This window comes from Ostrinia nubilalis, chromosome 7, assembly GCF_963855985.1.
Source record: "Ostrinia nubilalis chromosome 7, ilOstNubi1.1, whole genome shotgun sequence".
Taxonomy (NCBI): domain Eukaryota; kingdom Metazoa; phylum Arthropoda; class Insecta; order Lepidoptera; family Crambidae; genus Ostrinia; species Ostrinia nubilalis.
In genome coordinates, this window is record NC_087094.1 from 9,811,499 (window position 1) to 9,835,192 (window position 23,694).

Here is a 23,694-nt window from a genome sequence, read left to right on the forward strand (position 1 = left end):
AGGTGGACCGACGATCTGGTAAGGGTCGCGGGAAGAGCCTGGATGCGGGCAGCGCAGGACCGTTCATTGTGGAAAACCTTGGGGGAGGCCTTTGTCCAGCAGTGGACGTCATTTGGCTGAAACGACGAACGACGACGATTTGGCAAAATAAAACATTTGCTATATAAACATTTGCCAAGTAAAATTTTGCCAAATGATAATTTGACCAAATGAATTAGTTGCGAAAAGTACAGTTGCTAAAAGTTCATTTGGGAAATGAAACTTTGGCGATAAGTTGTTTGCGAAGTGAAATTTGGCGAAAAGTATTTTGGCCAAACGGAAGGATACCGATAAATACACTTAAAAGTAATAAATTTATGAAAACAAATATTAGGATACATCACATTTATGAATGTTATAGTTATTTATTCGAATGATTATGAGTTTCGATCATTAGTATAGAAAAATATATGAAAACAAATATTAGTAAAAACTAAGTGTATGATTAGTGATATTATGAATATCAATGATTATGTTTTTAAATATGTAGGTTTTAAATTTTTTATGAAGAATGATCATTATGGTGTCAAATTGTATGAGAAATATTTTCGGACCTCCAATGATAGGAATTGAAAAGTTATGTAAGAAAATGCGCTACCCTCCGCGGTGGCATAATTGGCGATTTATTCAAATAAAGTGTTCATAAGACAGTGTTGTATTCTTCAAAGTAAAATATAAAAATGTATAAGTATTAATTTATTTACTTCTAACAATAAGGTATCGCTGAGGCAGATACACTCTGCCTAGGCTACAAGACATTGCTATGAAGATCATTTCGATGTACACGCAATACCTACCTGTTATTTAGTTTTTCTGAGTTAAACCTACGTACCTACCTATCTATTCGCCGTTCCCATGGGCGGGCCAGCTGCTGCAGGAAAGGACAGCTGCTTATGACCCCTCCCCCGGCCAGAAACTGGGTATGACTTGCCTCTCCCCCCCTCCCACCAAGGCCAGAAGCTGGGTAAGGCTTGCCCCTCCCCCCAGGCTATAAGCTGGGTATGACTTATCCCCCCCCCCCCCAGGCCAGAAACTGGGTATTATTAGCATCATATTATGTATTATTATGTTCAATACAAACAATCATTAAGTTACACTCACCCCAACCGCGTCTCCGCATTGCATCGAATCCTATGAAAATGTGGTTTTTGGACATAGCGATACTTATTTTTCACAATTTTTATTTTTAAAAATTACTGGTCGATAGGTTACTTTATTTTGATGAATAAATGTTATTAAAAGTTTTTTTCTAAAATTGATAGTTTAGCTGGAAAAAAATATTTTCCATCCCAATAGTACGCCGGCTGCGCTCGATTCGGATATAGTGACGTCACGCGGCCCTGCGTACGTTGACTTTTAGCGGCAAAAACGGCCTATGTTTATTACTTAATATCTTCGTAAGTAGGTAATGGTCCGATTTGGATAATTCAAAAAGATATATCTTTCTTATGTCTTAAAGATTAACGTACTTAGATACTAGTTTTATTGAATTTTCTACAACAGTACTGATCCTCATTGTAAGCAAAATGGCGACCGACACAACCGCCGAAAACTTTAGCATGTTTTCGGCGAGAATACGTTTGCGAGCTTACAAACGTTACATCGCACCAATAAAGCATCGATACAATAAAATATCGCACAACTGAACTACCGACACAGCGTGTTCGGTATAATAAAAATCGAACTATCAACTTTCGAACACAAGTAGGGAACCCCTTCAATAGTGACGTTTTCCATCCATTTTTTAGCAGTGATAAGTGCTATAGGTGTACCAGAATCTCATGGCAAATAGGGAAAATAAACTTTGTTGAGAGCAATACTGGTGAAATTGGAATAAATGATCTTGATACTGTTTAATTTTTTACTTTTATGACTTTAATATTAATGAACATGAAGTATGAATTACATTTTAGGTAGATAAGTGTATGAATAATGTTGTTATAATAATAATAATATAATAATAATAATAAATGATTCTTTATTCAAGTAACCAGGACTTAGTTTGTTAGTAACAATTGCACTTAAAAACTATGTTAGTTGAAACAGATGTAAAATAAGAAATTAAATAAATTTAATTTAGATTAAGATTTAGAATTGAAATAAGTATTATAATAAATTATACTCATTTCAATTCCAAACCCACAATTAAGTGTGAGGTTATGCATACATGAGTCATCGCTGCTTCACTCCATAGGCTGTGTCACAGCAATGCCTCACGTACACACAATCCAAACTGCTCGCAATCATGGTCAGGATGCTGTTGCCACTACTCCGGACCCTGCGCACCAGGGATGCACATTTTTTGCGCATTGTGGTAAAAAAGCAGTTGACCCGTGCCTCTGCAAACATCCCTGACGCACTGCAGAAGCGAAATTATTTGTTGTTATACATCGGGTTTTTAAAATAGGAAAATGTCTTGAAAAATAAATAAATTTTATATTACTTTAAGTAACTAATTTTATTATGCATCATACTTAAATAACTTATCACTTCATTCAGAACTAGAAAACGATTCTAAGAACTCCACTTGCATTTCTTGTTCTTCAATAGATGATCAAGATAAAGATGTATTGTAAATAAATTGCTCTTCCAGCATTTCAAAAAACATTATTATTAGAGATGAAACGGATATCCGGTAACTATCCGGTAGGCCGGATATCCGGCCTAAATTTACTATCCGGCCGGATACCGGATAGTAACTCACTATCCGGCCGGATACCGGATATTAAAAAACTACGAGAATTTCCTATTAATAAAATGAAATACATTAATCTTTGAGGTAAACATCAATAAAATGGATTATAATAATGACGGCTTTAAAGTCCAAAAAGTTACAAAAAACCATATTAAGGCCTTTAAAAAAACAAATTTCTTTTTCTGGCCCATACATAGAGTGAATACACTCTAATGACGAATACTTAAATAGTAAATATCTGTTGATTGCCAAATAAAATAGGCGTTTTTTTTTCACTGATGGTCTGATGTCATGATGCAGTTCAGTCAGATTACGCAGCAAGTAAACTATACTTAAGAGCAAAAATATGGAATCACCACCTTGTGTTTTGTTCCGAGCGATCTTAAGAACTGAATGACTATGCATGTATCTGTGGTATCAATTTAAAGTTTATAATAAATTACCTTTAAAATGGTACCATTTTTATTTGTCTTCTATTAGTCATTTAGTTTTTGTGATCGCTCGAAACAAATAGGGTGATTCCATATTTTTGCTCGCGAGTGTAATTTATGGACATCATCCATTTTGATCCAAAATCAGAAGTGACAAATGCTAAGGCAGACGTGTTCTGTCAAAATACAGCAGTTTTTTTTGTTGGCTGGCACTTGATTTTGAACCAAAAATATATGAAACGTGGATGACTTTAAGATCTCAAATACTACGAATAGAATAGAATAGGTTTATTGACACAATAAAAAAGACACAATACAAAAAAAAAAAAACATAATATAATATGCAGGCTATTAAAACAAAGAGATATAGGTGAGAAAAAACTATGCCTATGGGGGGGCTCAGCATTTATCATGATATGCTCAAAAGGGCAAGTCACGAAGCTGGTCTTCCGCGGACGCCCTTGCTTATTGCGCATCCCTTGGAGAAGACACCGAATAAAAATAATGTAACCGTAATTAAAATAACAGTGAAAGTTCGATATCTCTCCAAGGGGCGCGCAACGCAGGGATGTGTGTATAATACAGTTACAGTACACATCAAGAATTACAAATTAACTAAACAAAACCACAGAAGAGAAGATAAAAAATAAAATAAAAAGAAGAAAGACGCACAGTAGTGCTACAGCTTTGGTGCCATAGTAACAAATGCTAAGGCGGACGTGTTCTGTCAGAATACAGCACTTTTTTTTGTAGGCCGGCACTTTTGATTTTGGACCAAAAATGTATGGATCGTGGATGATGTCCTTTTCGCTATTCAATCACACACTCACAATGGCAACCGAAATCGCCCGAATTGATCTGCCCCCTAGACAAGTGGCAAAATCTGACATTCTATTCGGACTGATTCGATTTTCGAAAAGTGTGACTAGTCTAGTCTACTAATAGACCCACTGATCGCGTTCGAAGCACCTAAACTCGTCACGACCATGCAACGAGACAATAGGCCAACTAACTAGCCTTTAGAGCACAAAAAAAGTGCATTAGAGCGATTTGCGGAGCACATTATTTAGACAGTTGCAAGCCATTGTTTAAAGATCTAAACATAATATTGCCACTTCCATGCTTATACATCTTTGAGATGGCAATGTTTGTCAAGAGATATACCCATTTATTTGAGACAAATAAAACTTATGGCTATAGAGGTAGGAAGGCAGACAACTTATCAATCCCACCTCAAAGATTGACACTGTATTCCAAAAACTGTTATTGTATGGCTATACGAATATTTAATAAATTACCAAACAATGTAAAAATGTTAACCTTTACCAAATTTAAAAGTGCAGTTTTTGACTTTTTGTTAATTAAAATGTATTATACAGTGAATGACTTTTTAAATGATAGAATGATGTAACATCGGTAATGTAACTTAATTTGACATCTTACAATTAATTTAAATTTCTTTGACATTTGCAATTCAAGTTTTCCCTGACATGTATTTATTGTATTGTTACTTGTTACTATCATGGTATATGAAAAACAACTATGAGTAAAATAAGTATTTTGAGTTGTAAAAATATGTAAAATCTAAGACCAAATGTAGCAATAACAATTAACATAACTTTAAGAACAAAAACTTTTGCACGTCGCATGCGACAGAATATGCTGGAATTAACTAAATTAACACCAATCTAACCATGTTCTTGCAAATAAATGATTTTATTTATTTATTTATTTATCCGGCCGCCGGATATCCGGCTATCCGGCCTAGCAGCTAGCCGGATATCCGGTATCCGGTATCCGGCCAAACAACTATCCGTTTCATCTCTAATTATTATTTCTCTGAATGGGATTAAAATATAGACCAGAACTAAAAAGACGTTGAAGTTTTTTTTTTAAATCCATCAAAAAATGTCTTGAGAAATTAATTATTTTAATTACCTACATAATTATTTTCGCGTGGAACTGAAACAAAGGCGGTGCCGTTCTTGTATATGGCCAGAGCCCCGATTACGGTAATATTTAACGTCTACAATCCAGACACGCTTCTTCGATTCTGCGATGCGATTGGTCAAAACAGTCAGCTGTCAGTCAACGTCAGCAGCAGCAATCACTAAAATTCGCTAAAATGACACTAATGACGTTTAAAAAGTGGCACGCTCGTCTTCATACAAATTTTTTCACATGCTGCATCTATCCCATGAAGCTACAGATAAAAATGGAGGCCAGACTCTCAATACCTAGGTACTTGAAGCACAAACTAAGTATCAGTATCTCGCTCTCTGTGGGCAGACTTGCTCTTTCTAAATAAACAAAAAATATAAAATTGTTCAAATTCAATGAAACCAATGTAAAATCTTTATTTCTTGACATAGGTATCATTAAAAATGATAAGTGTAGTTATAGGTGTACCAGAATCTCATGGCAAACAAAAATATTGGAAAAGTGTGTTTTTCATATGGCCATTGTCTATGGCTTTATTGTCACCTGACAAAGTAAATCAAAAGATCTGTCAGCCGCTGCAGAAATTTTGTAATCACTTCATGCCTATTTGTTATTTTTGTGAAAAAGTCGAAAAAGCTCAAGCAAATCATATTGTTTTCAATGTGTATTGTAAAATAAGGCATAATTCAAAGGCAATCTTTGATTTTAATGCGCGTCGTTGAGTTGACAGTAAGTTGGAGTGAAATGTTTTGATACTTTTAGTTTATTACCTAACTGCGTCAGAAGGAGGGTTATGTTTATTTAGTTTTATATTATTCTTACCTAATAGCTGCTTTATCGGGGTTTTCAGGTGTATTTCATACATTGGTGCAGAGGAATAGTGAAAAAGTTATAACTATGTAAAGAAAATTGAAAAAGATTTCATCAAGCAAGTTTGAGTAATTGAAATGCTGAAACAGCGATTTATATTATACAGGATGGAATTTTGTAATGCCACCTGGAGGGAAAGTAGGTACCTACTCTTAATATTGTAGATAGAAAAAAATTCTCAAAGAAAACACTCCTTTATTTTTGAAAAGAAATAGAACTGCATTCAAAGATTTCCAAAAATTTGCTTGCCACACCCGGGAATCGAATCAACTAAAATCTGTTAAAAATTACACCCTGTATTTTTATTACATCGATCGTTAGGGTTAAGTACAAGGATGAAATCTCTCTAACAAACTTGATAAATCAAATGAAAAGAAAACCATGAAATCTTAAATTATTTTAATAATATTACAGAAAATTGTATGGTATAGTAGTGAATTTTCGAAAAAAATTCGAAAATATTTGAATGCAGTTCTCTTTTTTTTTTTTTCAAAAATAAAGGAATGTTTTCTTTCAGTAAAATTTTCTATCTACAGTATTAAGAGTACTTTCCCTCCATGTGGCATTACAAAATTCCACCGTGTATAAATAAATAGTTAAATAAATACCTCTTCAACTTGATCATCTATTGAAGAACAAGAAATGCAAGTGGAGTTCTTAGAATCGTTTTAAGGTTCTGAATGAAATGATAAGTTATAAATTAATATGATACACAATAAAATTATTTACAGTAATATACGGTTTACTTATTTTTCAAGACATGTTTCTATGTTAAAAACTCGATGTGTAACAACATTCTTCATACACATCCCTAAAATGTATAAGGTAGGCATTCGTACTTCATGTTCATTAATTATTGTCATAAATAAAAAAATAAACAGTATTAAGATCGTTTAATCCAATTTCCCCAGTATTGCACTCATCAAAGTTTATTTTCCCCATTTGCCATGAGATTCTGGTACACCTATACTGGTAAAACGTTTTAGGAAGAAATTACTGTAAAAAATGTGAAAAATGTTTACAATGATCCAATGTCGGAAATCACGAAATAAACACTTACGCGTGGAATCTTATGTCACTTCCAGGACAGCACGTACTACCGCAACCACGCACTACAAAATTTTTCACCAATTCTTGTGATAAAACAATGATTATTTCCTGTAAACAATCTCAAACGAAATTAACTGCTTAATAAACAAAATAGTAAACAACCGCCATGATGGGCCGGATTGGGCCGATGTTGCCACATGGTACCGATTACCCAGGAATTGGGATTGTAATTCCCTGATTCGCCAACACATTAAGCCTAAATGGCCGACAATTTTGTGATTTTTTATTTAACTAGGTATAGGTGTACCAGAATCTCATGGCAAATGGGGAAAATAAACTTTGTTGAGTGCCATACTGGGGAAATCGGATTAAACGATCTTGATACTGTTAATTTTTTTATTTTTATAACTTGAGTATTAATGAACATGAAGTACGAATATACAAGGGGTGTTCAATAACAATAAGTAATGAGAATGGGATTTTTATATCCATCACAAAAATCTGAAAAAAATGGGCAGGTAGCTTAATTCTTCACTAGAAACTGGTAATGGTCCACACAGCTTATGAACCGCAGTCTGTGGAGGAACACTATCTGTGGTCGCGATCCTCATCAGTGAGGGAACGAGGAAGAAGAAGATCCCATTTTCATTACTTTCTGAACACCCCTCGTAAATTTTAGGTACCTATGTGTATGAAGAATGTTGTTATACATCATATTTCATAACATAGGAAAATGTATTACATATTTTAAACTTTCATGGTCACTAACATAATTATTATTACTGACGGGATTGCTACCATGTATCTTAGTTTTAAATTTCCGATATTTCGGCACTGTTGCAAGCGCCATGGTCACGGACACGGAGTAACTGAAGAAACTTGCTGTGAGATGTTATGGACGGACATATCGGTCTACCCTCTTTCGTAGTCTTTTAATACGATTGCCATTACCCGCAAGTTTCTTCAGTTACTCCGAGACCATGGCGCTTGCAACAGTGCCGAAATATCGGAAATTCAAAACTAAGGTACAATCCCGTCAGTAATAATAATAGCAAAATGTCTTGAAAAATAAGTAATTCGTATGTAATATACGATTTACTTATTTTTCAAGACATGACTAAGACATTTATGTAGGACTAATTTTATTATGTATCATACTTATATCTAATCACTTCTATCAAAACTAGAAAACGATTCTAAGAATTCCACTTTTCTTCAATAGATGATCAAGATAAAGAGGTATTTATTATAAATTGCTCTTCAAGCATTTCAACTATTTAATCTTTCTTGATGAAATCTTTTTGAATTTTATTTACATGGTCAAAACATTTTCACCATTCCTCTGCACCAATTTGTGAGGTACACCTGAAACGGGGGTTTCAGGTGTACCCAGGTGTGCATAAAGCAGCTATTATGTAAGAATAATATAAAAAAACAACCCTCCTTCCAATAAACTAAATGTATCAAAACATTTCACTCCAACTTACTGTCAACTCAACGACGCGCTTTAAAATCAAAGATTGACTTTGAATTATGCCTTATTTTACAATACACATTGAAAACAATATTACTTGCTCGAGCTTTTACGACTTTTTCACAAAAATAACAAATAGGCATGAAGAGATTACAAAATTTTAGCAGCGGCTGACAGATTTCATAATTTTCTTTGACAGGTGACAATTAAACCATAGACAATTGCCATATGAAAAACACACTTTTCCAATATTTTTGTTTGCCATGAGATTCTGGTACACCTATATACATCAGGTTTTTAACATAGGAAAATGTCTTGAAATTTAAATAAATCGTATATTACTTTAAGTATCTAATTTTATTATGCATCATACTTTTAACTTATCACTTCATTCAGAACTAGAAAACGATTCTAAGAACTCCACTTGCATTTCTTGTTCTTCAATAGACAGATGATCAAGATAAAGAGGTATTGTAAATTAAATTGCTCTTTCAGCATTTCAATGGAGAAGTTCCTGATGTTAAAAACACTATATTTCGCTGAATGGGATTAAAATATATACCAAAACTAAAAAGACGGTGAAGTTTTTTTTTAAAATCGATCAAGAAATGTCTGAGAAATAAATTATTTATATTACCTACATATTTTCGCGTGGAACTGAAACATAGGCGGTGCCGTTCTTTTTGTATATGGCCAGGTCTGGGATATTTAAAAAAAAGGTTACAAAATTTTACTAAGAAAGAATCTTGAGTGACCCTAGCTGAAAAATTAAAAACTGCTAGATTTTAAAAAAATGAACCTGTCAACAGCACTGGCTGGATCAGGGGTGATTTATTGTTTGTACTCCGAATGACTGTCGTGAATACACCGATCAAAATGGCGTGAATAGTTATGCGCAACTTTAGGGCCCTGTAACTTATTTATTTATAGAGATATTTTCATGATTATTTCACAACTATTATTAGTTTTACTTATATTTATTTTAGGTTTATTTAAAAGAAAAAAATTGGAAACTTCTCCATTATTCAATCTTGCTTGATGAAATCTTTTTCAATTTTCTTTACATGGTCATAATAACATCTGCACCAATTTGTGAGATATACCTGAAAACCCCGATAAAGCAGCTATTAAGTAAGAATAATATAAAAAACACAACCCTCCTTCTGCTGACGCAGTTGGGTAATAAACTAAATGTATCAAAACATTTCAGTCCAACTTACTGTCAACTCGACGACGCGCTTTAGAATCAAAGATTGACTTTGAATTATGCCTTATTTTACAATTCACATTGAAAACAATATGCGTTGCTTGAACTTTTTCGACTTTTTCAGAAAAATAACAAATAGTCAAGAAGAGATTACAAAAATTTTGCAGCGGCTGACAGATTTCATAATTTTCTTTGACAGGTGACAATTAAACCATAGACAATTGCCATATGAAAAACACACTTTTCCAATATTTTTGTTTGCCATGAGATTCTGGTACACCTATAATCTTAGTTTCAAATATTAATTATTTATTTGTTTAACTTCTGATTTGGTTAGTGTATTGGCTATTTCGAAGAATTTACAAGGAGATTTAAATCAGAAGATAGCAATACTACAGTTCACACTAAAAAGAGAGGTAGGGCCGCAGAGAGCGAGATAGATATAAGTAGGTATTTGACTCAAGTTATGTTCCAAACTCTGCCCTCCATTTTTATCTGTAGCTTCATGATCTATCCATATCTGTGTGGTAGACCTATATTTTCGGCTATACGCCCCTAATGTCAAGTGTCAATCCAAGAACAAGTAACTGTCAAACACAGCTGTTTGTTTGTTGGTCTTGCTTGGTGATTTTTGGTGTGCTTGTTGTAAAGTTGTAAACACAAAACAAAACTTAAGTGAGTGTTTTTCCGCGTTTTTGATTCAGAATAAATAAAAACATAGCAATACAAGCCACCATTGTTAGCAACAATACAAACCAGCATAATAAGTATTCATAAATGTTACAGTACCTACTTATCTAATGTAACATCTCTTTTATATTTTCCAATGATATTATATAAAATAATATCATTGATATTTTCAGATGATGAGATGAAACCTTTGATAACATGAGTGCAAGTACAGGAAATGTTACAGATGACTTTGTCGGTTGTTTAACCCAACAGTTAAGTGAGTTTGAACTGTTGAAGTCGATGTATCCAAATAACAATGATATAGTTTTAACCGACAATAAGAGTTTAGATGCAATTCAAAACTTTTTGGATAATCCTACTGAGTATACACCTAGTCATCTAGACTTTACTATAAATTTATTTATAAAGGAATTGAAATTAGAAATGTGTATTAATTTGCCAAGTTTATATCCTGAGGAAGAGCCAGATATATTCATCAGGTGCAATCAGTTAAATCGGCACCAGGAAACAAAACTCAACTATGAATTATCAAATTTTATCAAGACAAATCATTTAGGAGAAGTCTGTTTATATGATGCAATATCTTGGTTACAAGAAAATATTGAAATTTTTTATGCTTCAAGTGGTGTTACTGAACAAAACACTGTTAATGAAGAAACTGCAGATGATAATATAAAAGACAGGAACTATGTGAGGCTGTGGATTTACTCACACCATATTTATAACAAGAAGAAACGAGAAGAAATTGTTAAAAAAGCTAGAGAATTAAAATTAACCGGATTTTGCTTGTCAGGCAAACCAGGTATTGTTTGTATTGAAGGTCATAATTGTGATTGTTATGAATGGTGGAAAGACATAAAATCAATGAATTGGAAGAAAATTGTTATAAGAAAATCTGAAGATTTTTCAGCTCCACAAAATAAATTTGTAAATTTTGAAGAAATACAATTAAGTATGACTGACTTTTCCAAATACATGGACAAACTTGGATTCAGTCAAACATTTAATGAATTATTTGGATTAATAAATGATAAGTAACAATTTTATTTATTATGTAGGTACTTCTTCTTTTTTATTTTACCCAACACATTCACATGTGTGCTTCGTCTTGTATATTCCCAGTTACCGCTAGAAGCAGTCCCCATGAAGAATACAGGGGTGTATGATTACCTCAGATTAAGGATCACTAATGATTACAAATAATGAAGTTAGAACTCTCCATCCTTAGCACAAGACTAGATAAAACTTTACCAACGGGAAATCCTACTAATATTTTAAATGGGAAAGTTTGTGTGGATGTCTGGATGTTTGTCACTCTTTCACGCAAAAAGTACTGAACGGATTTTGATGAAACTACAGTATTATTGTTTATAACCCAGAATAACATAGGCTATAATTTATGACGATCTGTGACAAACTAAATTTCACGTGAGTGAAGCCGCGGGCAAAAGCTAGTAGGAAATAAAACAGTAACCCCCTTACTAATAAAAAGTAGTTACACAGTTGTTGAACACTGTTTTAAATTAATGATGTTTCCATACTATCGATTATATGATGTACTAATAGGTAGTAAATTGATGAGTCACAACACTACTTGTGTGGCACAATGGTGTTGTCCCAATGCCCAATCCTGTGGGTCTAGACAAAGTGCAAATTATAATCGCAAACCAGTCGAAAAGTGGTCGAAAAGCCCCTTTTTTGTATGGAGTTTTGACGGATTCGATTTTCGATTCGATCAAAAAGTGCGTTTTGTCTAGGGGGGCTGTATTTTTTATCTGTGACTCCTACTGTCATTTGTCATAATTGTCATTTCTGTCAGTCATTTTGTCATTCGTCGCCTGATTTTTTGCTGCTTCCAACAATTTCTGAAAATCACTGAAAACAGAGGAAAAAAGCGTAAAATCCTAATACTTTAATGATTGGCAATAATTAAATTGCAAATTATAAGAATCCAGTGTCTCGTGAATACGCCGTAAAGTATTATCATCATAAACACGATGGCATCCCCTCTGGAACAATTTGTAAATAATGTGAGAACGATGTCGGCTTCAGGTTCGTATTCAGACAATAATTACTAAAAATAACACATAAAATTATCTTTCCCTTCACCACTTTAATCAATGCTAATATCCTTGCAATCTATTCATAAAGGGGTTAGATGTCAGTCAATTTCTGTGTTTTACAGGGAGCTTCCGGGAATTGTGTGAAGTCATAGGGAACTCTGATGAAGTTCTACAGCGTAATAGTGCTCATCTCAATACTGTTTTGGAGACCCTTGACATTCAACAACATTCACTGGGAGTATTGGCAGTATTGGTCGCAAAATTCTCTCTACCACAGGTCAGAATAATATTTATGTAGGTACTTAAAATTATTTTGTTACTTTTATCCTGTTTAAAGTAATAAATATTTTTTAATTTACAGGGCTCTAGTGACATTGACAGATCTACTATGTTTCAACAAATACATGATTTTATAAATAATTGTAATGGTGAACAAGTACGCTTTTCTCCAGACTTGTGTAAGTATCACAGTATTGTTTATAGTGACTCTGTTTTCAATTACAAATTAGCATAATCTTGGTAAAAAAAGTACTCTTAACTTTTAATTCTTAAAATTTCAGATGCTGATCTTTGCCACCTCCTTACTGATCATCTAGTAGAGTTGAAACAACCCATCCGAGGCATTGAAATACTAAAAAAAGCCATCAGGAAAATACAGTTGTTTGATTCTCAGCTGACTTCGATCCATGCAGATTTGTGTCAGCTCTGCTTGCTCTCTAAATGTATGAAACCAGCACTTGAGTTTCTAGATACTGATGTTACTGGGATAAGTTCTGAGGTAAAAGAAAGTTTATTGATTGTATTCATATTATTATTTCAAAGATTTTTAAACAATATATAAATCTTTTCTTATTTTATTACAGCTTGGGGGTAATAACGATTCAAAACATTTTCTACTATATTACTATTATGGAGGGATGATCTACACAGCTATGAAAAACTATGATAGGGCTTTGTATTTCTTTGAAGTGGTGGTAACAGTCCCTGCTATGGTTGTCTCCCACATAATGTTGGAAGCTTACAAAAAATACATATTGGTCTCATTTATTTCACATGGAAAGGTATTGTCATAACTTGAAAATTCGAAACTTATAGTAACCTTATTATTTATAAAATAAATATTATTTATTATTTATGATTTTAAATGGATAAAACAAAACATCTTATTCCAGATTTTTCCTATGCCTAAATATGTACCACAAGTTGTATGCCGTTTTCTAAAACCATTGTCAGTGGCATACCATGAGTTGGCTACATCTCATCATGCAGTGATAAAACATCGAGAAACATTTGTTAGAGACAAAAATATGGGATTAGTAAACCAAGTAAGTAATACTAACCAGTAACCACATGTCATACAGGCAGTCTGTAGTTTATCTGTGCAAATTTAACTAAAAAATTATACTTACTATATTTTTATTTCAGGTTCTAAGTTCAATGTATAAGAAAAATATTCAGAGACTTACAAAGACGTTTTTAACTCTGTCTTTGAGTGATGTAGCTGCAAGAGTACAACTGTCAGGTCCTGCACAAGCTGAAACATACATACTCAACATGGTTGGTATCTGGTATCCCTATAAAGTTACAGAAACCATAAAAACTTTTTACTATTACATAAGTATATTTTTTAAAATGATTTAATATTTTTTAGATTGAAGAAGGTGAAATTTATGCTATGATCAATCAAAAAGATGGTATGGTTGTATTTCTTGATAGCCCTGAAAAATATGCTTCTCCTGAAACCTTATGTGTTTTGGAGCAACAAATGGCAGCATGTACGAAACTGCACCAGTATATCCAGGAAATGGATGAACAAATACAAGTTAATCCTCAGGTACATTCACTTATAATTTTATGTATTAATATCTTATTCTGTTTGTCTTCTGTAGTAAAATATTTAAAGTAATATTTTTTATTTCAGTATGTAAAGAAATCTGTGGGCAGCCATGATGAAGATATGCCAGCTACTAGTCAAAACTCAAAAACCACTTATACTATGTAAATAAGCAATAATGTTAGCAACCACAGTGCTTCATGATAGTGAAAAAACATGGTCCAAAACAGTTGGCAGTTCATTATACATACTATGTAACTTTGCATCAAAATCGCACCTTTATGAACTAGGTACAATGATTATGTTAATGTGCTATAAATCAATATCCCTAGCTATCCCGGTGTTGTTGCATATCTGAGTGCATTATGTTAATTGCCTGGCTCAATGAACTCATTAATATTTGTCTGTAGAAAATTACAGGACACTCTTATTTATTATCTTTCGAATGTTTCACGCACATCGTCGTACATCGTCGTAAGGCGATCATTTGGCCTATCAGTCTGTTTGTTTCTATTGTGAAGCTCTGGCAGATAGGAATTCTGAATTTATGTAATCTTTTCAATAATTCTGATAAATAAATAACAAAAGTAAACAAAAAAACATCTTTTATTGAACATATCATAAGTATCTATTCAACCAATCCACCATTTTAGCATAGTAGGTAAATAACAAGCATACATAAAGTTGATGATAACTAGATAGCTTCATGAACAGCTTCTGTGAAAGCAGTCATACTCTCAATCGGCGTAGCTGGTGTAATGCCATGTCCTAAGTTGGCTATGTATCTGAATTTCCCGAATTTTTGGACCATTGATATGGTTAGATTCCTTACTTCTTCCTGTAATTAAAAAAATAAGGATCAAAAGATTGGATCTATACAGGATTGATAAAATTGACAAAGGGAGGGATCATGCAGTGCATATTGCAGTTTACTTACTCAATAGTATGAATTGATAAGTCACTCCATTACATAAATAGATAATGACAGGATTTTAAAATTATAGTTGTGTGTGGGTTCTGATTGGAGGGGGCAATATACCTGCCTATCCCTAGATTAAATCCTTTACACACTTTACCTTGGGCTTGTATAAGTCTTGTGGATCAAGGTTTCCTTGTAAAGTGATATTTTCTCCAACAATCTTTCTGGCCTCTACTGGGTCTACTGTCCAGTCTAACCCAATAGTCTCATAGCCCAGTTGAGCTTGGACATCCAAAGAGTGACCACCTCCTTTAGCAAAAACTGTCTAAAAAATTTACTTTTATTAATTTATTAGTAAGACATGCTTTAAGTTTGTTATGCATTTAAACATTTTAAATTAATTATTGTTTTGAATAACATGTTTTAAAAAAGATATTATTTACCATTGGCACCTGCTGCAGATTTCTTTCATCAAGTTTTGTTCTTACACCATCTCTTATTTGCTTCAAATAAGGTGATGATAGTTCTGCAAATTGTTCTTTTGTTAGATGATCGGCACTAGATTCAAATACTTGAAGTAATTGTGCTCCACTATCAACCTGGAAATATGATTTATACCAAATAAGGTTTTATTAAATAAAATTGAGTTTTTTAAGATGATTTCGGTATTCAAGTAAAGCAGTAAAAATCTATAAAAAACCTTACCTGCATTACCAAGTAATCCACAATAACTCTTGTCAAAAGACTGAGTAGTTTGTGAACATCTTTTGGGTGCTTTTCAATCCACTCTTTAGTTTTTGACATTGTTTTGCTGCCACCTCCTTCAATCATGTAGCCCATCAAAGTAAACTAAAAAGAAAACCTGTTAAATGCAGTGTTATGCTAGGATACAATATCTACTAAGGTATTGATGTAGCTAATATTTTATAACACTTGTTTAATCGTTTGTTTCATCCAAATGACGTTCAGTGCTGGACAAAATGTAATAATATAACTTACAGGTGCCCCAGTAAATCCAATCAATGGAACTTTCCCTTCAATTTTGTGTCTGGTCAAAGTTATAGCATCACCCACATAACTTAATCTTGATATGGCTCCATCTTCTTTCAAATTCTCTATTTCAGTAGGTGAATTGAGTGGATGAGGAAAGACTGGACCCTGAAATCAATGGTATTGAAAATGAACTTTGTTGCATTGATATTAGATAGTTAGGTGTTTAATTTAAGTTATTTACCTGACCAGGATGCATTTCCACTATCATACCTAGAGCTTGAGGGATCACAAGTATGTCACTGAAAATTATTGAAGCATCCAGATGCTCAAATCGTCTGAGTGGCTGTAGCGTCACTTCACACGCGAGCTCTGGTGTCCGACAGACGGTAAAGAAGTCATGTTTTGCTCGTACTTCTTGAAATTCTGGCAGATATCTACCGGCTTGCCGCATCACCCATACTGGAACCTTATCAACCTCCATGCCCCGTGCCGCTCTCAATAGCCGGTCATTTTTTAGTTCAGGAAAGTTCTGCAATGATTGCGTAAATACGATTAGTTTCTGATTAATCAATACACAATGAATATGCAATTATTGTAATTGTTTACATCCGACACTAATACTTACTTTGTTGGTATAGCTCATGTTGTATGTTTCATATACGGCTATTATTAATAATGTAGATATTTGAATACTCAAAGAAGTTATATTGAATAGATATCAATATGCCAGTAATTTATTAAAATAAATAACCCAAAGTTTCTGCCGCACAGAGAAAACTAGCGAACCTGAGGCCCCTGAGGGAGACGCATTGATTGACATTGACATTTAACATCTGTCATCTGTCATCTGTCATTTCTTATAGTGAAGTCCATTTTAAGCCTGTAATCTGTAATCGATAAAAATATTTCTTATTTGATCGATTGTATAATAAAAAAATGTTTTATTAATTTAAAGAAAATTATTTCGTTTTCTTTAATTTAAACACATTCGTTTTAAATGGATTACATTACTGAAGTTTAGAAACATTGGCCGTAGTCCGTGTTCGTATCAGATCGCACTTTTGGGATGCGGAAGAGAGGGCGCTTTAAATGATGTGGTTCTTTTCACGCACCTTGTGTTGGGTAGAATAATAGATATTTTCTCTATTATTTGAAATTAATTATACTTATAAAAAAAAAAAAAAAAAAAATTATAGTTGATTTTGTTTTTTTTTATTTAGATTTGTTCTGATAAGTATAATAATATTTATTATCTTATTCCCCCAATTATTATATTTATTAGAAACATAGTGCGTGTATCGGAACGAACGGAATTTTGAATTTTCCTTATATTTTTTAAATTCGGAATGCCATAGCATTATTATACTTATTTTCACAGTATGCTGTGAAAATAAGTTTCTTCTTACACCACCGAAACATTAAAATAAATTAATTGATCTATCTTTTTCACTACCTACCTACCTAAATTAATATTTTATGAACAGATTCCTAAATTCACAGGCTGATTGTATTGTATACTAATTTTATGTCCCATCTGGGAATCGAACCCGAGTAGGTAAGATGTAAAATTTAAGAACAAATTAAATGAAAGCATAACTTATTTAAGTTCTATAATTTTTACGTCTTTATTTTTGTACGCATATTAATAGTTACGAATTAATCGCTTTAGAATTTTTTTGACCTTTCATGAGTTAGTTTATTTGAAAAGACTATCAAGCCATAATAACAAAACCGAAACCTCTTTCACGTTAAATTATGCCGCGGAGTTTGCGATGTGAGGTTCAGTCTACCTGCCTCGCACTTCTATCAAAACCTAAAAAAACACAAATGAGAGGGGTTCACGCATTTTTTGTAAGAATGCAAGCGACACACGGCGACCTTTTACAATACAGTTTTTTCTAATAAAACCCTTATCCCACTTTCCTTATAAAGTTTATTCGCTTTAGGCTACAAGGAATGTAACTCGAATTTGCATTTTTCGACTCTTTAGTGAAACCTTATCACTGTAGCAGTAATTTCTTTTACTAACATTTCTAAGGTTCACTTCACAAACTCAAACATTGGCGAAAATTAAAAGCTCAAATAAAAACCTTACCGAAGAACCTAATTTGTACTGCAAATTAAAGTTTTAAAAACGAAAGAAACTTACTGCATATAAACTTAAAAAGTGTTCAAACTTTAAAATTCTCTAAATACAGTTTTTGAATTCGTAAGAAAAATGAAAGTTGGAATACGAATTATAAAAAGAGCTGCAACATTATTCCACTCAGGTTGTGTGCAGTTTCGATAAAAGACGGGTCAGCCACAGGTGCCGTCCTGACTTGTGCATTCTTTGTGCAACTCGTGGGAGCGACAATTTTGTGCATAATATTTCTTTTCGCTTATTCAGTACCTAAGAGTTTTCTATCAATGTAACAATACAAGTTTATGTGGGTGGAGGAGGAAATTGAAACAATAATTTCCAGCAAATACTTACCAAAGTCACTGCAGCCGTACCAAAGTCATTCATAAAACAAATGAATTTAATGCATTAAATTCACTCCTATAATTAAATTTTGTATCATAATTATCTAGTACGAAGGGGAGATTAGCCAAACCTCTTTACAAAAGGATTTATTATTGTGAATAAAGCAATAAATCTCACCGATTCCTAATTATTAAGCTTCCGAGACAACATTAGTAAATTTAGATAATGGGTGGGAATCTTCCTCTCTAGAAGAAAAGAAATATCAATAAAAAACAAAAGATTACACGCAATAATTTGGCCGGTCCCGTTATTCGAAAAAAGTTAATGGCTTGCGTATCTGCGATTTCTTTTTTATTGAGATCCTTTTTTTTCTGCAATTCGTTATCAAAGTTCGGTGGGCCCAGTAGGGGTGATTTAGTTAAAAATATTAGATATTTCCATTTCTTTCTTGTCATGATTTAATTAAAAACTTCTACTGATTTTAGGCAACTTTACTTATCCCTAACTTTGACGGAATTGTAGATGGAAAGGTAGGCACGAGTACGAACTATTACAAAATTTTCCGTCTTGCCTTTCTAATTAATATTAGCTAGATTTTGCCCCAGACCTTTCCGCATAGAGAAACATGCCACGTTGTCCGATTACTTATTTCCAGATACTTTAAAAAAAAATCTCTTTTAGGACCTTCCTCGGACCAAATATTTATTTAGAATCTCTCGTTCTCGAGTATTTGTACCTACTTAGTAATGAAGAATGTTCACTAATTTTGTTTTTTAGCTTTCTGTATTCTCTGTTAAAAATAAAAAATACACGTGAAAGAATTATTTCGATACGTCAATCAGTTTCCAAGATATTGAATTTTAAAAGTGCGGGCGGCGGCCGGCCCGCCATTTAATGCGCGTGACGTCATATTACAGTGACTGGCTCATATTTGTATGGGTGGAATCTTGCAAGCCGAATTAAGACCCACTTCCGGGCAACCGATTAAGCTGAAATTTCGCATACACATGCGATTTGGATGACCATGCAATATTATGATGACATGGAGCTGATCTGATGATGGAGCTGGAAGGTGGCCATAGGAACTCTATAATAAAACGACTTAAATCCATCGAGTTTGGGCTCGTTAGTTTTGTATTGATGAGTACTTTAATTCTATACCTATAGTAATCAGGGTCTGATGATGGAGCTGGAAGGTAATTCGCAATAAAACGACACAATCGCATCAAGTTTGGGTTTGGTTCAATTTTAATTTCTGTGATGGGTCTGGGTGTTAATATGTATAATAAGTATGTATTTACAAAAAAAATGTATTTAAGTATGTTTATATCCGTTTTCTAGTGAGCGGCCACTGTGAATGTACGTCACGCGGGGTCACGTGACCGTCGGCGGGTCTCGATATTTAAGCGAACTTTGAATGCCTATAAAATCATAACTACTTGGTATTTTTGAATGAAATAAAAACAAATGTATTTGTATATGTAAAAGCTTAACTGTAACATAGGTTTCAAGTGATTTTGCATACCTAGTAACATTCTCAATTAATTTAGTATTATCTAGATTTACCTACTGTAAGTAATAGGTAGGCTATAAGGCTACATTACTTTTTGGGGGCCTTAGGAGGTAGGTTGGTCACAAAATGAGCAATGACCCATGTCGTGATTCTGTTCGTGTGATAAAATATATCCATAACTCTATTTTATGAGTAAGCGTTATCGTCATGCAATTTAACAGTCAGCTTAATTTGCGCCAATCTATTCATCAGTAAATTAAAATGCTTTTCGACAGTCTAATTCCACTAGGTCTCATTCGCTGAACACTTAAACTTCTTTCAATTTGCATAAAGTTAAAATTTTTAAGGAGCACATAAATCTTTGTTATTGCTGAGATACTTTACAGCTTAAATTAAATTAAATTACAGCTGAAGAGTTCTGACTTACGAGTAAGAAAATCTGAAAGTAAATAAAAGTTAATTATTCTTACGTGAAGTCCCTTTATCAAAAACATACCCTTTTTGTCATTTTGGATCTTTCTCTACGCAAAAAGTAGGTTTAGTAGAAAAATCTACTATCCAAGATTATTGTGGTTTTGCCACGCAATACTCGACGGCACAGCATTATGTAATATGCATGGTCTCCGTCCCGGCTTTGCATGGAATATTTCCAACGTTTACCAGCCAAGGAAGGTGCATTGGCAGCGGCAATAGTGAACAATTGCCACTAATGCAGGCTCAATTTATTTACGAGCGCTAGGGGCGTGCAGACGAGGACTTGGGTCTATGATGGAGTAGCGTCGACGTATTTTTTTTGTAGGTACGCGCTACAACCTCAAAAGTTTTTTTGTAGATTTTGCTGAGGTGCTACGACTACAGAGGCGTTGATATTTTTCAGCTACGTATCAGTGGCGGACTTAAGTTTAGTAGGTACCAACGTTTAATCTGCGGAACAAACTACGTAGAAAGCCCTCTCTAACTTAATTTTAAGAAATGATTCAAATTGAACTTTTTTGCGTGTTACACACGTTTGTGTAGTAGAACTGTAGTATCGTAGCTTTTTCTCGCGACTTTTGGTGTCTTTGTAGAAAGAACGCTAATATGTAGTTTATTAAAGTAATATGAATAAAATCCACGTCTCTATTTACGGCAGACCTCTAAGGATGCCTTCGGTGCAGTCACGGCCACTGCAAGGTTTTCCCTGTGCGTGCGGAAGGAGGACATTGACTCAAACAGTGTAAACAATTCCTTATCTCGAGCTTCGTTGCCGCGTCGCCGACTCAAACGCTTGCAGCTTTTATCTAATGCACCAAATTGTTTTACTAAAACTTCGACCGTGAAACCTGGGTTCTTAAGCTCTGCAAGTGGCTATACGCACAGCGTTGTAGTAGGGAACTCTGCCAACCGGCGTTGCATATAATATTTTCCGGAGTCCTTCTCTCTACACGATCATGGATGCTAGAAAAAAAGATTAACACAGCTTAATAATAATAATGAAGCTAGTCAAAATATTGAAAATTAATCTATCTAAGGCAGTGGTTCTTAACCGGTGGTCCGCGGACCACTAGTGGTCCCTGGAGGCATTCCAAGTGGTCCACGAAGACATCATAATAAACAAGTGACGTGACGTGATGAGTCGAGTCAACACAATGCAAATGGCGCACAGTGGGCGAAAGACAGTGGGGAAATCGACCTCCCCTTTCAGATGATTTTGAAAAAAAAAAGTGGTCCCTGACAAGACAGAAATTTGGTAAAACGGTCCCTCGTTACTTAAAGGTTAAGAACCACTGATCTAAGGTGACCTAGTATTTTTTTGTCATTGCTATCACTCAAAACTTTATTGATTTCGCCTGATTATAATACCAGATACTTAGGTAAGTAGGTATGCTTAATAAAACATTATGTTTTTACATAATCATATACCTACCTAGCTATGGAAAATTCATACCAGTGACAATAATATTTCCAGGTCAAAACTCATTTACTGAATAGCTCTATTTAAGGCTCAGTACTCATAGCCTGCATATAATTTACAGTCGGAGATAGTGATCTGTGTTAGGCGAGTGCACACTAGATGCACGCGGTTTAATAGCAGTAATTTAGAAAGCAGTTTTTGCTGCCAGGCAGCTGGCCACCAATCAAACCGCGCATTGTGCAGTCGAAAGCACATCAAGGTACACATTTCTGTTGCAAACTCGCCTCTATTACAAGTGCATAAGGTCCCACAGTGTAAAGCTTGACGTGCTGTCGCCTTTACGGGGGTTGATGGTAATCGACAAGTCATGACCGACTCGCGGCAAAAAACAGACAACTCTTCAAAGGATTAGACTGGTAAAAGTCGAGTTTGTTGGAAAGGTTTCGTTATTATGACCAGTTAGTTACGATTCCTTCCTTTAGATAAGGTAAATTAGTTAATAGAGCAATCTAAGTTAGTGAAACCAAGTCGAAAGTTTTCAGTAAAATTACTTAATAAATAACATTTCAATGTAGAGAAAGAATATCGAGAAAAACTATTCACAAACTCTTGTTTGTTTGAAAGCTTTATGGTGTTTATGTTTCAAATAATATCGTAATTAATGGTAGAGCACCTTATTTGTATGGGAAATAGTACTATTTTCATGATTAGCTTCTTTTTACGGTATCAAAGAATCGATTTGTAATTAATATTCATCATTAATAAGTTTGTAATCGATAACCTTGCTGTTTCCAAACCTAAAATGAGCAAATATCATCAAGAACTTATAATTGGATAGCTGTAGAAAGTGTCTGCTCGTTAGTATTTAAATTATTGTCGTTGGACTGGAGATAAAGTCAAGGAGAAACGTAAGTTATCTTGGTTCGTTTGACCCGAGTGGGTGAGTCGCATACTGGTTATTAGATAACGGGAGACGCGCCCGCATCATCAGCCTTGTTAAACGCTATTATGGAGCATACCGAAGCTCGCACGTGCATTTATTGACAATAAATTGAATCGTCTAGCGAAAAGCTCAATTGCAACTGAGGTCAAATAAAAATAACACAGTGCCTGCTTGAATCTAGGACCTATATAGACTTTAAAGAGCAGATGAAAGTTAAAACCTATAAGCTTAAAGGTAACTTAATCCAGTAAAACAGAAATTGCAATAGTTCTAATGTATTTATCTCATATTGCATAAATATTAGGTGCGTGATAAAATGAAGCGTTGAACAAAAATTTTAAAGCCCAGTTACAACTAAGGCCAAATAAAAATATGACAGTATCTGCCTGAATTCAGGACCTAATAGACTGTAATGAGCAGATGAAAGATAAACCTACGAGGACTGAATCCAGTAAAACAGAAATTGCAGTACTTAGATGCCATGTTCCTAAAGCCTGAAAGTGACGAGACCGATACGATACCGCATTTGTGGCTGATGTCATATTATGGGATTGGTATAAGTACTTAATTACTTGTAGTTAGTAAGTACTTTGAGATAGTGCGACTTACGTTTAATAAATAAAAATTCAGTGTCCAATCCACGTGACCAAGGGATAAACAGTCCGGGA

General features: G+C 34.0%; 3 protein-coding genes across 3 annotated transcripts; 2 read left to right on the forward strand and 1 right to left on the reverse strand.

Annotated features, from left to right (window-relative positions):
* The first annotated feature begins 10,327 nt into the window (after window positions 1–10,327).
* Window positions 10,328–11,451, forward strand: LOC135073612 (RWD domain-containing protein 2B). The gene is made up of 2 exons (XM_063967771.1): window positions 10,328–10,382; window positions 10,571–11,451. Exon 2 carries the CDS (start codon window positions 10,596–10,598, stop codon window positions 11,436–11,438), a length of 843 nt encoding a protein of 280 aa, XP_063823841.1. The 5' UTR covers window positions 10,328–10,382; window positions 10,571–10,595; the 3' UTR covers window positions 11,439–11,451.
* A 775-nt stretch (window positions 11,452–12,226) lies between these two features.
* On the forward strand, window positions 12,227–14,848 carry LOC135073260 (COP9 signalosome complex subunit 3). The gene is made up of 9 exons (XM_063967371.1): window positions 12,227–12,452; window positions 12,586–12,740; window positions 12,825–12,921; window positions 13,024–13,241; window positions 13,327–13,524; window positions 13,636–13,788; window positions 13,889–14,020; window positions 14,115–14,297; window positions 14,385–14,848. The coding sequence occupies exons 1-9, from the start codon at window positions 12,398–12,400 to the stop codon at window positions 14,463–14,465; spliced, it is 1,272 nt and encodes a 423-aa protein (XP_063823441.1). The 5' UTR covers window positions 12,227–12,397; the 3' UTR covers window positions 14,466–14,848.
* Window positions 14,849–14,885: 37 nt separating this feature from the next.
* LOC135073261 (uroporphyrinogen decarboxylase) lies at window positions 14,886–16,995 on the reverse strand. The gene is made up of 7 exons (XM_063967372.1): window positions 16,835–16,995; window positions 16,451–16,738; window positions 16,216–16,374; window positions 15,922–16,065; window positions 15,660–15,815; window positions 15,374–15,541; window positions 14,886–15,135 (listed from the first exon to the last, which is right to left on the reverse strand). The coding sequence occupies exons 1-7, from the start codon at window positions 16,850–16,852 to the stop codon at window positions 14,992–14,994; spliced, it is 1,077 nt and encodes a 358-aa protein (XP_063823442.1). The 5' UTR covers window positions 16,853–16,995; the 3' UTR covers window positions 14,886–14,991.
* Window positions 16,996–23,694: the final 6,699 nt, after the last annotated feature.

Excerpts from the sequence above, each read along its gene's own strand:
- LOC135073261 (XM_063967372.1), bottom strand. Across the intron at positions 16,066-16,215 it reads TTGGATTTACTGGGGCACCT|TTTACTTTGATGGGCTACAT; the intron begins GTAAGTTATATT and ends TTTTCTTTTTAG. Across the intron at positions 15,816-15,921 it reads TGGATTACTTGGTAATGCAG|GTTGATAGTGGAGCACAATT; the intron begins GTAAGGTTTTTT and ends TCATATTTCCAG.
- LOC135073612 (XM_063967771.1), top strand. The coding sequence starts at position 10,596 with ATGAGTGCAAGTACAGGAAATGTTACAGATGACTTTGTCGGTTGTTTA.
- LOC135073260 (XM_063967371.1), top strand. The coding sequence starts at position 12,398 with ATGGCATCCCCTCTGGAACAATTTGTAAATAATGTGAGAACGATGTCG. Across the intron at positions 12,741-12,824 it reads CAAAATTCTCTCTACCACAG|GGCTCTAGTGACATTGACAG; the intron begins GTCAGAATAATA and ends TTTAATTTACAG. Across the intron at positions 13,525-13,635 it reads CATTTATTTCACATGGAAAG|ATTTTTCCTATGCCTAAATA; the intron begins GTATTGTCATAA and ends ATCTTATTCCAG.